General features: G+C 50.3%; 1 protein-coding gene across 1 annotated transcript in view; it reads right to left on the bottom strand.

Annotated features, from left to right (window-relative positions):
* Nucleotides 1-18493, bottom strand: part of robo2 (roundabout, axon guidance receptor, homolog 2 (Drosophila)) — a 158184-nt gene that overhangs the window by 26655 nt on the left and 113036 nt on the right. Inside the window, exons 9-20 of the mRNA XM_067246708.1 lie at nt 18259-18383; nt 16129-16300; nt 12855-13060; nt 11305-11386; nt 11029-11194; nt 10734-10900; nt 8783-8904; nt 6436-6667; nt 3378-3502; nt 3055-3226; nt 1960-2148; nt 855-881 (exon numbers count right to left, since the gene is read on the bottom strand). Coding sequence (XP_067102809.1) covers nt 855-881; nt 1960-2148; nt 3055-3226; nt 3378-3502; nt 6436-6667; nt 8783-8904; nt 10734-10900; nt 11029-11194; nt 11305-11386; nt 12855-13060; nt 16129-16300; nt 18259-18383 — 1785 coding nt within the window. The remainder of the gene's footprint in view (nt 1-854; nt 882-1959; nt 2149-3054; nt 3227-3377; nt 3503-6435; nt 6668-8782; nt 8905-10733; nt 10901-11028; nt 11195-11304; nt 11387-12854; nt 13061-16128; nt 16301-18258; nt 18384-18493) is intronic.

Genomic DNA, 18493 nt, shown 5'->3' with positions numbered 1-18493 from the left:
CAGTAGCTGACAGAGACAGGACACAGGCACACTGCCTCGCCTCGCCTCAGTCAGACAGACTGACAGCAGCACGGCACGGTGGACTCACTGCAGACTCACATTCTCATGTCTCAAAGACATCCATGAGGACGGTCCAAATGTCTCTCTCTCTATCGCTCTTTTGTCCTCGACGAGGATTTGTGACTGTGGTCTGTGGCAGCCAGACACAGTCCAATGTCCACTCTGGGACTGGACACATGTCCTTACAGAAAGAGCTAACCTTGTTGCAGCTATCAAGTTAACTGCAATTGACCAAATCATCCAAGGACATAAAGCATCATGGGACATGAAGTGTTTCAAAGAGAGACAATCAGAACAACAAGGAAGAGAAGACAAAGAAAATGTCCCCTGTGGGGCCCCGGAGCAGAAGGCAAACAAGACACATGAGAGTTCAGAGCAGGGTGGAACATAGCTGGGACACAATGGATGCAATGCCAGACACACGCTGAGAGAAGAACAGCAACATGGAGGCTCATTCAAACACAGACAGCCACGACACACAACACAGGATGACACAGCGCAGGATGACACAGCACAGGACAACACAGCACAGGATGGAAGCTGGTTTCTCGGGGAGGGGCCGAGGCTGGAGTCTGTGCTCAGGCCATCGCCAATAACAAAACCAGAGTAACCAAATGAGCAGCTTGTATCTGGTCCAGATATGGGGCCTGGTTTGGTTCTGTATTGGGCGTGTCCTGAGGACAGTCTACCAGAACTGGTGAATGCTGTGGGCAGGAAGGGGAGGGTCCTGTGGGCAGGAAGAGGAGGGGCCTGTGACAGGATGGGGATGAGGAGACGGGACAAATGAACAGTACCTGCAGGGGTGAAGGTGAAGGACTGAACTGCAAAACAAGAAGACAGAGAAGTCCAGTGTTAAAGGCCTGAGAAGGTAAGCAGTGCTTTGGATCGGGGAGGGGGGGGGGGGGGGGGTGCTTCTGTGTACTGGGACTGGAGGGGGGGGGGGGGCCTAGAGGGGCTGTATAAGCCAAACCACAACCCCCCCCCCCCACACACACTCCATTACACAGGGCCAGGAAGAAGCCTGCTCATTGGCCACAAAGATGCAGAGACAGCGGCACAAACCAAAGAAGTACAAAAACAAAACACAAAACAAACAGCGTGATTCAAACAGATATGAAGAACAGATTGCTGTTACTTCACTGCCTGCGTGACAACAACATATGGGCAGATTGCTGTGAGATGCCAAAGTCGTGACATATGAAGACAATAATACATCCAGACAACCTAACACAACTCCTTACACTGTTTATACAGTGAAGTCATGAGGTCCATGTTGACTAATACCAAATGTCTTATGTAAGTGCCTTACCTCCAACCTCCCACGCCCTCATTAGATATCAGAACAGTGGTGTGGGGAAGCGATCAACTGGAGGAGGGGTGTTCAGATGCCCTTCTCACACTTAAATGTCAGTGTGTGTGTGTGTGTGCGCGCCCGCGTGTCGGTTTGTGTAGGAGGTGAGATGTGCCCGCTCCAGCCTAGCTCTGTCTCTCCTGACTGACCAGCGTTAGCTGTGCAGCCAGCCCACTCATGCCCCATCACCCTGGGCATCAACAACACTGTGGGCGGACGGGTCAACCTCGCACCACCCCACAGCTACTGGTCCCCTGACACTGTGCCCTTCCAGCCTCGTGACAGCTGCCGGTGTCTTAAACACCTCCTTGAGATGGATAGTGGCAACAGCTCTAATGGAGGGGGGGGGGAGAGTTACATCCTGCTCAAACTATGTGGAACAATCTGGAAAACGTGCGTGATAACGACAAGCGGTTAAGTCTTAGCTGCAACAGAGATATTGGGCTAAAGGGAGCTAGGGAGAACGCGTGTGTGTGTGTGCGCGTGTGTGTGTGCGTGTGTGTGCGTGTGTGTGCGTGTGTGCGCGTGTGTGTGTGTGCGTGTCTAACCTGCGTAGTTGCTGAGCCCCTTCCTCTTCTTCCTCCTCCAGTACAGCCAGATGCTGAAGCCCATGAGGATGACCCAGCACGCCCCTCCGATCCCGGCGATGAAGGCCGGCTGCTTGACCACGTCCGTGATCTGCTCCGTGATGCTGTTGTTACGGTTCCCGCTCATGATCACGTCTCGGAAGTCCTTGCCTGGGGGGAGGCGGGGCGGGGGAGGATCAGAGTCAGGGATCCCAGAACACTGGAGAATACAGTACACCTCCCCAACAGGTAATCTGCTCCCATAAATCGAAGCGGTATCAGAGCGGGATGCGGTCAGAGGCTGCCGGGTTCAGGGAAAATACACCCTGCCCTCGTGAATTAGAGAACATATTGACCGTGCGAGTCAGACATTCATCTTGTGGGTGTGCTGTGAAATGTAATGCGGAGACTGAGCGAGGCGAAAGCCGGAAAGCTTACGACAAAGCCCAGGTGAGCGGCTGTTTGCTTAGCTCAGGGCCTACAGTAATTCACTCTGCTATCTGACCCGCAGCATGGAAGCAATGAGATGAGGAGCACACATGCTGCTGGATATTGATCTCCAATCCAGACCCACTCACACCTGTCTGCCTGACACTATTTCATGAAGCATAATAAGACCAGAAGATCCAATACGCGCACACATACACACACACACACACACACAGACACACACACACACCTTGGACTAGTAGATGGATTACGGGAGTGACATTGGGAAAATAACAGGCCCAGGCCAAGGCATCAGTTATGGGTCAAACCAGACCCAATCTGCAGTCTCTCCATATAAATCATGACCAGCCAGGCCACATCTACAGGGCTGGGTGTTACTAATGACTAAATCATTTCTGCCATAAGCTATCTAACAGTAAACATTTTCTTCTTAATAAGAGAGGATTCTATTTCCCCACGGCTTAATTGCAGTGAAGATGTCTCTAATGTAATACAATATATTCTATAGGTGGACTAACCGGTTGAAGCGCCACAGTAATGGATGGCTAATCAATAGATACTTATACTCCTCGTCAGTCATTAGATCACTCACCCCCCCCCCCCCTCCCCCCCCCCTCCCAGTCTTACCTATGATGATGGTCTGAGGCTCGCTCCTCACCCCCACCCCTGCGCTGGTGCTGGCAGCCACCTCCACCCGGTACAACACCCCCGCCTGCAGCCCCCCCACCAGCACCGAGCGGATGGCTGCGTCCACAGTCTTGTTCACGTGGAAACGAGTCTCGTTCCCCAGGCACCAGATCTGAAGGAGAGAGAGAGAGAGCAAGGAAGAGAGAGTCAGCATGACACGCAGCCTCTGTGAGGTCAGATGAATCTTTGGAGCGATCCTGACCCTCTCTGTGAGAGTTAGGCTGTACTGAGCACGTGCAGCCTGATGTGGGGGTGGGACTTGCCTTGTACTCCTGAACGATGCCGTTCTGGTGGTCAGGAGGAGGGGGGTCCCAGGAGATGCTGACGGAGGTGCTGTTCTGGCTGCCCACTGTCAGGACCGTCACCTGCTGGGGGGGGGCACTGGGAGCTAGGGGGGGGGGGAGAGATGTCAACAGGTTGCATGGAGTAGGTGGTGGGGCATTACAGGACATCACACAGTTCACACCAATCCACACACACACACACACACAAGATAAAGGGTGAAGGATAAAACAGGTGGGTGCAGGTACAGGAGCTCATTAGAAGAGGATTTACATGAAGAGCAGAAAGGCCTGACACATCTATCTTTAACATGTCACTCGACTTTAATAAGCCCAGTCTCAGTCTCTGCTCCAGAGTGCTGCTCCAGATGTCTAAGGAGACCGTCTCAGACAGCATCTCTCTGTCAGGAAACCACTGCAGCTTGGGCTGAGCCTGGCCAGCACACAGGTCAACAGGCTTATGTGATGAGAGTCTCTCAGACGTGAGGGAAATATGAAGAAATGTATTTTGGGGGGGAAATGAAACAAGGGCTAGGTAAACATATCGACTGACTTCATCGATCTGGCGGGTGGAACTAAAGCCAGCGGCCTAGGAGCAGGGGGGAGGGATAGAGCAGTAACCCTCCACAGATAGAGGGCTAGCGCCAGTCAGGAGAGACAGTGTGGAGGCCTGTGTTTTATTAACCCCACAGTGCTGTCAGCCTGATAGCAGCACTCCTCTGACCTGGCACACGCGAACTAAATAACATCAAACCCAGGTGAAAATAACATTTGAAAAATAATGTTTTTCTCATTTCCGTGGTGACTGGCAGGGGAGGCAAACCGCAGCAGAATACTGACAGGTCAATTACTCCTGCTCTGCCTCTCTCTCCCCCCCTCTCCCCCCCCCTCTCCCCCCCCCCCCCAGCCCACTCCCTCTCTCCACCAGCCCCTACCCTCTCTCTCCCGGAACAGCACGTGTCACCCTGCAAATCTGCGCTCATCCCTCAGCGCCGGCCGGTCACATGCTGACCCCCTGAAAGGCCAGCGGGACCAGTCATGGCAGAAGACAAATGGCTCCAATGATAAACCAAATGCCTTCACCCTATTACAGACAATCTACCCAGAGAGAGACCCATCTCCCATCCTGTCTTGGAGCCCCCACCCACCCAGCGGGGGGGGATTAGACACAGGTGACACAACGCTACATCACCCAGCAGCCATCAGAGGCAATGTCATTCAAAGTTAATGTTATGAATGATTTAGCAGCTTATTATTATGCATATTTGCACTAAACAATACACATTTGTCGTTGGAGGCCCTGAAGGCTGTGCTAATAGAGCCATTAGCGCTGTGATGTATGGCTGGCAGGAATGTGGCCCCCCTGTCTCCCTCACGTCCACACAGCTGAGCTGGAGGCTAATGGTAGCTAACTCTCCCATACTAAACAGAGGAGACTAACTCTCCCATATTAAACAGTGCAGAAGGGTAATCTGGGCCCTGGGCAGAGTAGCTGCAGTCAAGGGGGGCCTCCTCCACAGGTCTTCCCCCCGGGGGTCGGGGGTAGGGCCTGGTCAGATAGGACTGACCCTCCCCTATCCCAACAGGCTACTGGATGTAGCACTGGTCTGTAATGAGACTGTGAGTTTAGCATAATGAGACTGTGTTTAGCATAATAAATGGACAGCTCTTTACAGCAGGTCAACTGGAATGTGCTCAAGCTACAGTCATCCATCTGGGGCTGTAATCTCAATGTCTCACATGGGTGAGAAAATAAATCCAGGTAAACTAAACAAACCTACAGAGACATAGTCATTATTTATAGGAGAGCATCGTCCCAGGGTCCTCTCGGACCTGCTCTGGGCCTTCTCTAATTGTGTTAACTAATGGACACGCTCGGCTTTAAGCACTTTCACAACTACAATTCCCCATCAATCTAACAGCGCTGGTGTGGAGTCCCCTAATCTCACAGGAGCCTGCAGCACAGTGACTGTCTGCAGCACAGTGACTGTCTGCGGCAGGGTGGCTGTCTGGCTGGCTGCAGGTGTACTGTGGCTGGCTACCCAGGCCCATTAGAGCTGGGATATAAATAGAGCAGAGCACTCTGAGGAAGCAGGTAGACCCGAAGCAGGAAGCAGTATCAGTCCTGGTAACTGCACAGACAGGGTGGAGCTCTGGGATTTAAGGGACACGAAGGGTGTGTGTGAGTCAGTGTGTGTGTGAGTCAGTGTGTGTGTGTGTGTGGTGCAATGTGTTGGCAGCTACAACACAGGGTGTACAGTATAAAGCAGTGCATGTACAGGCTGGTCACAGGAGATAGGGTCCCTCAGGGGCGACAGGGGAAATAAATGGGCCTGTCACCTCCATAGGATGTGAACTGTCTGCTATCTGCAGCCATGACGATGCTGGGGAGGGGGGGGAGGGGGGGCAGAGACCATACACCGTGTGAGCTGTAAACGTGTATACGGCTGCATGAACCGTGCATCTGTGGTACAGTACATCTTGCGCCCTGTTCTGCATAATAATTGGCCTGTGAGGTGCTGGTTGTTACGGGTGTAATTGTGGGTACCCTAAGTTCTGCTGGTGTCATCTCTCTGTATCATCTCTGTCTCTATAACAATCAATGAGCTGAAAACGGAGTGGAGGAAATTGCAGAGTGCGCGTGCGAGCGTGTGTCTGTCTGAGGGCGACTGATCCGCCCAGCAGCAGGAAGTGAGCGTGGCATCCAATCACAGCTCAGGCTGTAGCTGCAGGGTGATGGATGAGATGGCGCCCAGAGAAAACACCACCAATCATAAACAAACAAGCACAGCAGAAAAGGTCAGCATGCACGGCAGGTCTACACGCACACACACACACACACAAACACACACGCACACACAAACAAACATAGACACGCGCACAGAAACCCCCCCACAACGTCACTGCAGGGAGAGGACATTATGCGTGACACCATCTTATCGTGACCACCGCCTGTTGAAAGCGACGCCGCGGTGAAACATGTCAGACGTGTGTGAGGGAACCAATCCCTCTCCGCGGAGCATCCGAGGAGGGAACCCACCTTCCTCCGTGGTACGGGCCGTCCTCGACTCGCTGTCCATGCCTTGGAACTCGTTGAAGTAGGGGCGGACCTTGATCTCGTAGACGATCCCCTTCTTGAGGCCAGAGAGGACCACGCTGCGCTCCGAGGGCACCTTGACGTCCTGGGTCTGCCAGGGTCCTGGGGAGGACAGTCCCGACGCCTGCCTGAACAGAACCCGGTAGCCCTGGATGAACTGGGACTGGCGGTCCACCTGCGGAGGGAGAAGACAGGGGCTGGGCTCAGTCCAGGCAGGGGACGGGGACGTCAGGACACACATGCAGAGCTTTCAACCAGCAGAGTACATTGTAGAGTGATGCTCATCTTTTTTTGTGTGGTGTGATGCCGTTCTAAAGGCTGTTACAGTTTTAATGGCCTGTTTTAATCATCCAGTCTGACACACTTAGCTCAATTAGTACCGAAAGAGAGGGGGCTGACATTATCTCACCAACACACACACACACACACAGTACAGCACCCAACCCCCCCATAAAAAGGCTTTCAGGAGCATGGCTATAAACAGAACACATATGAATGTCTAGCACTTACTGTAAATATCAACTACTGAGACTACCAAAGACAGGTCTCACCAGGCACCAAGCACAGGGCTGGGAGTGTAGGTGTGTTTATGTGTGTGTGTGTGAAAGTTAATACCTGGTTAATACACACCCCAAAACACAAATGCACACTTACACACACCTCCAACCTATAGGAGGGAGAAGAGAAGGCAGACAGGGGGCTATGAAGATGAGATGTGACCTCCAGAACAGACTGACCCTGGGGACAGGACTGGGGCTGGCCTGCACATAAGGGGCCTCCTCTCTAAACTTGGGGCCCGTTTAGATGAGAGGAAAAGGCATATTTATGCTGAGGAAGGGGGATGCATAGCTCCCAGTAATGGCTTGTTAACACTGAGAGAAGAGAGTGGGGCCTTCAAGAGGGATATTAAGCAGCTGTTTTTTTGCCAGTGTTTGCTGGAGTAAATCAACAGAATGGATTCTCCCCTTGGTGTATAACTTTCATTAATGGAATGATTTGGAAATATAAAAGCTTTCCAGAGTGGCACTCTGTTTACTGAACGAGGCCTGATTGATTAGGTAGCCGCGATCTGTGGTGATTCTACACACACTCATAAAGCTATGCTTTAGCATTAAATTAGCCTGCACGTCTAAGGGTGAGAATGTATTACAAGGGTCAATAAACATGTCACCGGGAAAACTGCTAATGTGGTTCATTTAGAAATGAGAGCAGGCGCCCTATGTCACTAAATGACACTTCTATAAATACCGGTTATTGAGGGATTTATAGCAGCTCAGCACAAATAAACAGGAACTATTTAACCACGGTCAAAGGTCCAACATAAAAATCAACCCGGAGCACCATGATGGATCATACATGTACATTTTACAATGGTCTTTGTTGTTATGCTGCAGTACTGCAATAGCAGGGCAGAAGCCTCACTGCTACAGACCAGCACTGTTTCCAAATGAATAAAACAGTGTGTCTTTGGCACATGTCTCTCCTGATGGAGGGGGTGACAGCGCGAACATTTGTGTTTTGGGGGAGCAGGTGTGTGTGTGTGTGTGTGTATGTGTGTGTGTGTGTGCGTGCGTGTGTGTGTGCATGTGTGTGTGCGTGTGCGTGTGTGCGTGTGTGTGTGTGTGCGTGTGTGTGTGCGTGTGCGTGCGTGTGTGTGTGTGTGTGTGGTGGGTGTTTAGAAGGGCTGGTTTACTCCCCACCGTCAAGATGGAGGAACACAAACATGTAGAACATACACAATTAATCTCAGTCTATTTGCGTCTGTGAGAAGCCTTGTTTAATTGGAAATGAACAGAAGATGTATCTAAGATTAATGAGAGGACATATGTCCCTGACCCGCCTCTTCATGTTTACTGCAGCAGAAACAAACCATTTCTCAACTGTTTGATGTTCACTTTCTTTAAAGTCAGCAATTACAAAAATTCAAAGCTCCAGTTTTGGGAACACTCAGAGAGTTGACTCAAATTTCCTGACATGAAACCCTGTCTGTGCCCTAAGGAACACCTAGCTGGCTTCAAAGATCCCACTTCACTTTCATATCATCTGTCTTTACTTCAAGGCACGAGGTTCTTAAATCATAAAATACATAAAAAATAGAATGTAAGTGGAATATTTCATCTAGAGCTAAGCACCAAGCTTGTTAATGTAATTCCCCTGTTCAATCATATATGATATGAAAGGATTTCATCTATATAGAAAGGGCACCAGCATACATGCAGACTGCAGATCCATCCTACAGGAAGTATGCTTGTGACAGACATGTGGACTGTCCAATCGCAGCAACACTCACCGTCCAGGTGACCTGAATGGTTGTAGGACTCATGACAACAGGGTTGTGCAACCGAACTATGACCTCCCCAAGCTCCTTCTGAACATGTCTGTGGTCAACACCCTGGGCTGGAGGGCTTATGTCTGAGAGGGAGAGAGAGAGAGAGAGAGAGAGAGAGAGAGAGAGAGAGGGGGGGGGGGGGTATAGCGAGAGAGAGGGAGAGAGTGGGAAAGAGAGAAAAAAGTGAGTGGCATTACATAGCTTTCTATACAATTTCACAGTTCACTCGATTTCCCCTCACAAAGAGTCTATCAGAAGTGGTATTGTTGAAGGAGAGAAAGGATAGACCAATCAGGACCCACAAAGACTTCTACACTCTGTGATCATGACTTCATTTAAAAAGCAGCAACTTAATCTGCATTAGAATGACCTCACCCCTTTTTTTTATTTTTTATTAAAGTACTTGTCTGGGCTTAAGAAAGAACCAGAGAGCTTGGGCTGGGAAGAATAAAACCCTTTTGATCTGTGACTTTGTGGCTCCTTTTGAAGCCCGACCGAAGAACCTCATCAAGAAATGAATACATAACCAAGAAATGAATACATAACCTCCATCGTACTGGACAGAAGATGAATGGGTGACACCATGACACTATTTTTCCGGCCCATTTCCTATTTCCAGCTTGCATGTGTTTTCAGTACAAAGAAAATGTAAACCTCAGCGCATGACGTCTATACTAAGTGTGGTTTTAGAGCGCAGACTATGGCCAAAGAACATTGTTTCGCCTCATTTACAGAGGAACATACAGTACTGTAAGATACCAAATGATTCACAGGAAAATATATTTCCAAACAGCCCACAAAGAGAAAGGCCAAGCTAGTCATGAATCACCCAGGCTCCTAATACAGGAGGACTGGCCAAATGCAGTTTGGAAGACATGAAAAATCAATTCATCTTCATTGACTGCCATCCTCAATAAACATTTCTGTATGTCAACACAAGCCCTTGAGCTGAACTGGAGAGAGAAACTGGTGTTCAAATGGAGTCTCAGTGAAGTCCTGGCCTGTGTTTCGACAGTGTTTAGCCAACAGTTTCAGAGCTGAATTGCAGCATTGGACTTATCAGATAAACATAATATGGAGACTGTGGTCTGCATGGAACCTTAATCTAATCTTCTCTGGATTTGGAGGCAGTCATTTTCTGCTGTTATGATCATTAACATAGCAGGGATGGCTCTAACTGAGTTAAGGCTTCCAAAAGTAGACACGCTTCTTTTACATAATTGCTTAAGTGTAGCGCTAATGAGCTATGTAGGCTGAGATGGGGAGTTTGACCTCTGAAGTTGTTCTCTATGGAGCTGCTGGTTCCACTGCTGACGGGGGCTGATACCTATCTACAGCCACACTGAAGCCCGAACACCGTGACCTTCTACTCTCCAGAGCCACGTAAGGTAAAGCCAAATGGGAAAATCGAACCGAATCGAAAGTGAGAAACGCCTGAAATGCCAAAGTCTCCCACAGTTAGGGTTAGGGTTAGGGTTATGACAGTCATAGTTGTTCCACTGCTGCTACACAGGCAGAGCCGTCTACAGGAGGAGTGACGAGGGCCCAGTACCTTGCGTTCTGACCGTCTACACTAGCAGTGACGAGGGCCCAGTACCTTGCGTTCTGACCGTCTACACTAGCAGTGACGAGGGCCCAGTACCTTGCGTTCTGACCGTCTACACTAGCAGTGACGAGGGCCCAGTACCTTGCGTTCTGACCGTCTACACTAGCAGTGACGAGGGCCCAGTACCTTGCGTTCTGACCGTCTACACTAGCAGTGACGAGGGCCCAGTACCTTGCGTTCTGACCGTCTACACTAGCAGTGACGAGGGCCCAGTACCTTGCGTTCTGACCGTCTACACTAGCAGTGACGAGGGCCCAGTACCTTGCGTTCTGACCGTCTACACTAGCAGTGACGAGGGCCCAGTACCTTGCGTTCTGACCGGCTCAGACATGGGGCTGGGGTCGCTCAGACCCTGGGTGTTCACCGCCCGGATCATGAACAGGTAGATGGTGTTGGGTCGCAGCCCCTTGACCGTGAACTGGGTGGTCTTGACGTGGTCTGCGACAGTCTGCCAGCTGTTGCTCACCAACTGGCTGCGGGGTGAACACACAGAAACAAGCGTTACAGTCACAGCGCGTGCACAGAGCATGCATTCTGAATACGTGCAAGGACAGCCTGTTAGACAGGGGGATTTTATACAAGTGGCGATTGATTGGCTGACCTGAAGGCTTCGATGACGAAAGAGGAGATGGGCGACGCCCCCGCAAGCCCGGGTTGCCAAGACAACGAGACGCTGTTCTTGGTGACGTCGGTGACCTGAGGTTTGGAGGGAGGGCCCGGAAGCTCGTTCTCGTCCCTGTTCTTCATGACCATGACCCCTCCCACTTCTGGGATGACAGGAGGTGGGGGGGGGGGGGGTAGAGAGGAACAGGAGTGGTGAGCACGTAGTCGGCTTTATCAATGTAGGTAAACCCATGTGGCGAATAGACGTGTTTACCTTTGACCTCTAAGAAAGCACTCCAGGACGTCTCTCCACTGGAGCTGGCAGCCACACAGGTGTAGATGCCAGAGTCTGAGAGCTGAGAGGGACAAAACAACATCCCGTCAGCACGCTACTCTGACTGAGCTAACAGCTCATTAGCTGCAGGGACGGCGTTTCGTCACTGGGAGGGAGTAACAAAGAGCAGAGAGCAGCGGTCTCCATCACGGCTGCTCGGAATGGTGGCGTGGAGACATCAGGGTCCTACTCTGCTTCTGCCACAGCCGTGTGTCATTGTGAGAGCCTCAAAGTGCTGACGCTAATTTCCTAATGAAATCCATTTTCTCCCCCCCCCCCCCCCTACTTTATACCCCACCCCATCCTCCCACTGTCCCGCCAACCACAACAAAGGGGAGGTAATTAATTTAAGGAGGGGGGGGGGGGGGCTGCTGAACCCCTGGACTGTCGACAGCTGGCCTGTCTCTCCATCCCTCGCTGGAACTTTGCTTGTTTGTTGGGTTTTTGTCCCTGCTCCTTCCTCACATTTATTAAATAACATGTCAGCGCTCGGCAGCTTTGTCAAGCCTAATGGATATTCCTCCGAGGCCTCAGAGAGGGAAGAGGGAGATGTGAGCGTTCTAAATTCAATCTACCCTAAATGTGTGTGTGTCTGTGTGTGAATGTGTGTGTGTGTGTGTCTATTCTATAGCTGGATCCTGGCCAACGCTCCACAGCTGAGTCTTGTAAGACCCGCCGTATCACTAAGTGATAGTATCAAACAATTTACAAAAATCAATACTTCCCATTCATCTCTTTAGGGGAATATGATTCACCTTGTCCATCTAAGTTATGTCTAGGCCACATCCTATTAAATTCTCCAAAGCGTGCACTGTGCACTTTTGCACGTCCAAGCATGCATGCTCTCACACTGACACACAGACAATCTCTTTACAAAGTGACAGAAGTGTAAAAATGCCAGCCATCACATGAACGAAGGTTACTGTAATAATGCTTTCAAGGAGTGTAACAAGAAGATTGGAATGGACAGGGAAGTGAGGGAAGAAACAAGGTGACAAGCTGACTGACGGGACACTGAGGGTAGAGAGAATGATCACGAGGTTTGCACAATAATAAATCACATCATTACAGTCTGATTACATAACCCAGTCATATATGTGTGTGGTGGTGTAAAGAGTATCTACCCCATCAGAGATGTGTGTGTGGTGTGGTGCTTTTTGAACCTATCAGTGATGTGAGTGTGTGTGTGTGTGTGTAGTGTGTGTGTGTGTGGTTTTGTATTTTTTGAACCTATCAGTGATGTGTGTGTGTGTGTGTGTGTGGTGTGGTGCTTTTTGAACCTATCAGTGATGTGAGTGTGTGCGTGTGTGTGTGTGTGTGGTTTTGTATTTTTTGAACCTATCAGTGATGTGTGTGTGTGTGTGTGTGGGGTGTGTGTGTGTGTGTGTGTGTAGGGGGTGTGTGTGTGTGTGGGGGGGTGTGTGTGTGGGGTGTGTGTGTGTGTGTGTGTGTGTGTGTGGGGGGGGGTGTGTTTGTGTGTAGCTTCTCACCCTCAGGCCCCTGATCTGAAGGCTGCCCAGCTCCTGCAGGGTCATGCGGGGGTCCTTGCCCAGCAGACTGGCCCCGTCCTTCAGCCAGCTGATGGAGGGGACGGGATCCCCCGACGCCTGGCACTTCAGGAGCGCCACGCTGTCCACCCCCAGGGTCTGGTTGGACGGGCCCTGGCGGATGATGGGCGGCGGCCTGTCTGTGAGCACTGGGGATTGGACAAGAGTTTTGGAAGAAAAGGAAAGTAGAAAATGTTGTAAAATAATAACAATAACATTTTAAAACTGCAACAAGTTTGATGTTGATGGTTGGCTGTTTTCTTTCGTGTCAGACTTCAGACAAGTGAAAATAATAGAACATTCCTTCAGCAAGCAGATGTGTGTAACTATTCTTAAAACGACTTATTCTGCAGGTCTTGTAATTGTACCACAATACAATGACCAACCCTGGGTCTTCAGGAAATGGAAAGGCAGAAGTGTTTGCCAGGCTGGGACTGGCGGGACTGATGTGGTCGAGGAATCAACACTGTGTGGTTGAGTGTGGTGGTGAGCATGAGTCTAAGACTCAAAGTGGTTCAGTTAAATACTTCATCATGTCCCACAAACAGAGTTTACTCTCAGCACTACCAAGACCTGAAAATAATCTCCGCTGAATGTGGGGAAGTTGAACGCAACTGGGGCCGCGGCGGCAAGATTCACGACAGGGAAATACCGCTGGTGCGGTTTATTTATCCTTGTTGAGATGGATGTTAAATGTTGAATCATATTTGAATGAATATATGCATTCGTAATGTGTTGGAAACGCCTGTGGCTTCTGCTGTGAAGAAGTAGAAATGTCAGAGGTGCTCTATCAGTGAGCCCCAGTTCCAGCACACGGACAGTTTATATTTCACAGTTGAATAATGTGGAGTCCCCTGGCTTGGAGGAACCCATTCATTAGCAGGTATGGATTAATGATGTCAGACCTGCAGGGGCTAATTAGCCAGTCTACCTCAGTAACCTTTCAACACATCATCACACCCTCATCTCTCCTCTCCCGCCTCTTTGCTCTCTTTCTCTTTTTCTCTCAAACCCTCTTCCATTGAAAACAGACAAATACAGAATCCAATCTGCCTTCCCCGACTGAAACCATTTGGCAAGGCCACGCTCCTCCTGAGCTCAGTTGATAAAGAAAACAGGCGGAAGCAGCAAGGCAGCATTCAGAGCAGAGGGGCTTGAAGAATTCTATTTCTATGATAATATTTCAACCCTGTCCTTCCACACCGGAATGCTTTTATCAGGTGGAACATCAATGTGAGTAGCGTTACCCTGAGCTCCAAACCCAGGGAGCCCTATCTGTCCAGCCAGAGCCTCGCAGCAGGCCAGCCCACACCATTAACACAGTGAGGGGAGGTCTCTGTCACTGCCATCACCCAGCATGAATCAAGTCCACGTTAAGGTTACTATGAAGCCCTGTGTAGTCCGACGGCCGAGGTCTCGTCCAGAGAAACATCTCCACACTGCAGACACAGGCCAGGCATCATCCAGACCTCTCTGGTCTGGATAATGAGTAGCACATTCCTAATTCGAGAGGAGAGCACGGTGAGCCATGAGTGGCCGTCTCGATAAGGCCCGGCCAGGGTGTGAACCGCTGTGGGGCGCACGGATGGGAGGATGACATGATGGAGTGATGCAGGCGGAGGAGAGGCGGGGACAGACGAAGACCTTGGCTGTCTGGGCCAGGAATTTCTCATTACAGATCTCCTTGAACCTGGGAGGGGGGGGGACGACTGTAAATCACCTGCACCCAGAGGCAGGTGTGACCATGACCTCGCAACAGCCCTCCTTCCTCTGCTCTGTTCCTCTCCTCCCTCCATCCGCCCTGCCCAACGCCAATCTACCTCTCTCTCCCCTCCCTCCCTTTGCCCTGCCCAACGCCAGTCTGCCTCACTCTCTCCTCCCTCCCTCCTCCCTGCCCAACGCCAGTCTGCCTCCCTCTCTCCTCCCTCCCTCCCTCTGCCCAACACCAATCTACCTCACTCTCTCCTCCCTCCCTCCGCCCTGCCCAACACCAATCTACCTCCCTCTCTCCTCCCTCCCTCTGCCCTGCCCAACACCAGTCTGCCTCCCTCTCCCCTCCCTCCCTCTACCCTGCCCAACACCAGTCTGCCTCCCTCTCTCCTCCTCCTCCACTTCCCCTCCACTCCAGCACTGATAGATATACATACTGTACATTAACAGTACAGTCCACACTTTCATACTGAATCCCATTACACACTGGAGTAACGGGGTTGTCTGTAAGTGCCATCACACTTGTCCCGACAGGAAGTCAGAACTGTGGTACAAGTACAGCAAATGAGAGCAGTCTTGCATACTATTTATATTAAATAATGCAAGTCTTATATAATATGACATATCAGATTTTCAAAGTTCTTAAGATGGTGTCAGCGTCTGAGGCGTTAATCTTTATCCAATCTGATCCTGGCGCAGACATATGTGGGGCTGTCTACTCTCCTTCTCCCTAGCTGAACAGATTAGAGTCACAGAGACCAAGCAGGAGACCATAATTCATCTCTCTCTCACACACACACACCTACACACACACGCTAACTGTTGTCACACTCCCTCCCTCAATCACACTCAACCATCCACATAAACACACAAGCACTTTTACACACATAGATACTGTCTCACTGTCACACACACACACACACACACACATTTGATCATTAAACTTGGATGCAAGGTCAATGTTTTATTCCCTTGCCGGCCAAAAAAAAAATATTTAATTAAATAGTATCTAACAAAATTGAAAAAAATAAAATATTGCAAGGCAAGGTCATGACAGAGTGTAAAACACATTCTGCAGGCCTATTTCTCAGACAAGGCATGATTTCACTCCTCACCCAGACAAAAAACTTTGTTTTTGCTTCCATTTAAAAGAGTACTTCTGTATGTGCTCAAGGCTACATTTCATATTACAGAATCAACAGGGCAAGAAATGTGCTCTAATTCATTCACTGCAAATTAAAGGCAGCTCCTTCACCACAATGCTAGCAGGTTTAGCACATTGGACAAGGGAGGAGTGATCCGTACGTATCTCACCGTCTAAGCGAATCATGTTCCTGTGTATGTATGTGTGTGTGGGTGGGTGGATGTATGTGCGCTTGCCAGATTACGTGTAGGAGTGTGTGCACGCTCGCACGTGTCCACAGCACCTCTCAGTGAGCGGAGCATGCTCAGTCGTGTGCGTGCTAGCGCGCTGGCATGGACGCGGCTATGCGGCAGTCTCTCTCACCATCTGTGACCTCCAGTTGAGCTTTGGCGAGGATGCTGCCAGCCACGGTCAGGGCCTGGCAGATGTAGTAGCCGGCGTCGGCCCGCTGCACGGCCGAGATGGTGAGGTCTCCGCCGGGGGACACGGAGAAGCGACTGCTGGGCTGCTGGGGCTGGTTGGGGAACAACAGGTTCTGGAGGACCAGGGAGGAGCAGCACAATTAGCAGGGAAACGGATTACAGTCAGGAGCACGTCCAATTGACCCTACACACACACACACAGAGACATACACACTCACGTCCCTCTGGTTTACTCACACTGAGCAGTTTCAAAGAACCATTCGGAATTAAACACGCATGAGATCTGATAGCTGGCTTCTGCATAATGGAAGCCATTTATTTCCTGCCAAGTCAGAGGCTGGTGGGGGCTCTCAGGGCTGCCTAGACTGCTGGGGGGGCTTTGATGCCCTTGTTTTGCTTGATTCTACTAATTGCTCTGGGCTGATATGTTTACACAGCACCCTCCCTGCCTAGCCCAGGTAGACTGTGGATGTGGAGGTGAACAGAGGGAGTGGGTGGGGTGGGGTGGGCTGGGCTGGGGTGGGAGTGGGTGTGTGGGGGGGATCATTGGGGGGGGCTGCTCCATTTGAAAGTTGAATCAATCTTGGGTGTTTAGCAGAGAAAGGAGCTAATGAGAGGTGATCAGAGGACTATAATAGCCTGCTGGAAGCTTCGACATTGACAGAAACCTCTCCTCTACCTTTCTGTTGTGGCCTTGAGCTAGTAACCCCCCCCCCACCTAACCCACCTTCTTCTGTTCAGGCCTTCTCTAAAGTCCTTAAAGCCAGCGAACAGAGGAGAGATACATTAGCTGGATTCAATTACACATAATGACTTTAATGCTGCAAATTATGTCGTTTTTTTTAATTAGGCCCTACCCAGCTCCTGCACATGATAGATGTCCACTTCATTATCCAGGAGTGTGACAGAAAGGCCTTTCTCCCTTCTAATGACTTAATTACCGCTTTAATTTGTTCTCTTAACAAATACCTTCATATCTTATTTAAGATGGAATGAGAGAAATGTGCGAGAGAGCGAGAAAGGTTGAAGTGAAGCAGAGAAAGCAATGGGCTTCGGTAAACAAACATAAAAGGATGTGGGCAGGATGAGACTGTTGTCACTCAACCATTGTGAAAGGCCCAATCAAAGCTGGAGAGCAACTATGTACTGAGTGGGTCCTACAGATGAATGGGTGTTGATCTACGTGATTCAGTGTGGTACTGACTCATATGTCTCGGGCTTACTTTAATGTGAGTGTGGCTGGTGTGGGTTTCAACAAGCCTCTGTGGGTGACAGGTGATAGTCTACGTGAACTGCAAAGTACTTCTGTGTGTGTGTGTGGGAGCATGCGTGTGTGTGTGCGCGTGTGTGGGAGCATGCGTGTGTGTGTGGGAGTGTGTGTGTGTGGGAGCATGCGTGTGTGTGTGGGAGCATGTGTGTGTGTGCGCGTGTGTGTGTGTGGGAGCATGTGTGTGTGTGGGAGCATGCGTGTGTGTGGGAGCATGTGTGTGCTATGATACAGGTATGAGTCAGCAGCTCAGCATGTACACTATCTCACTCCTATTCATGCTCTGAGTGGCACATGCTGTCATCATCTGGCCTCTGGCTAGTGTGTGTGTTCGAGGTGTGTGTTCGAGGTGTGTGTTTGAGGTGTGTGTGTGTGTATGTGTGAACTCAGAGAGACCTGAATCTTATCTCTGGCTCATCTACAAGCCCCAGCAGGCTCTTAATTGCTTCTGTTGTTGAGCAAAGAGAGGAGTCTCAGGTATTTGAATAGCCTATTTGTGTGTGTGAAGGATAGGATCTCTCTTATCAGCAGGGGTCATGGGAAACTGATTAGCACTCCACCTGACACACTGTCGTTTGTCGGAACAAAGGTGGATCTGGCAAGTCTGTGTGCCAGACAAACTGATTGTAACAGCGGTGTGTGTGTGTGAGTGTACATGTGTACATAGCAGGATTGCAGAATTCTGAGGACACAAATCACGCAAACACACACTGTCACATAGTAAACATAGCCAAGGGCAGGTTCCCATATATTTCAAGGGGTGGTGTGTGTTAGTGTGTGTGTGCAGATAGTGTGTGCTCTTACCTGGCTGCCCTCTCTCTGCCAGAAGACGGCAGGCTGGGGGTTCCCCTTGGTCTCACAGGGGAAGGTAGCCGTGCGCCCCTGAGCCACGATCTGGTCCCTCGGACGAATCACAAACTGGGGCGACGCTGGGGTCAAAGTTAACAAGACACAATTAGACCAATGGAGGTGTATCATTTACAAGCAGGGGGTGATGGTGGTGGGGGGGAGGCAGTTCAGGAGGATTAGAGGGTGTCAA

The sequence above is a fragment of the Osmerus mordax genome, chromosome 11 (assembly GCF_038355195.1).
Source record: "Osmerus mordax isolate fOsmMor3 chromosome 11, fOsmMor3.pri, whole genome shotgun sequence".
In the NCBI taxonomy this organism is placed as follows: Eukaryota; Metazoa; Chordata; class Actinopteri; order Osmeriformes; family Osmeridae; genus Osmerus; species Osmerus mordax.
The sequence above is the reverse complement of the archived record's forward strand: the minus strand, read 5'-3'. Positions and strand labels throughout refer to the sequence as shown.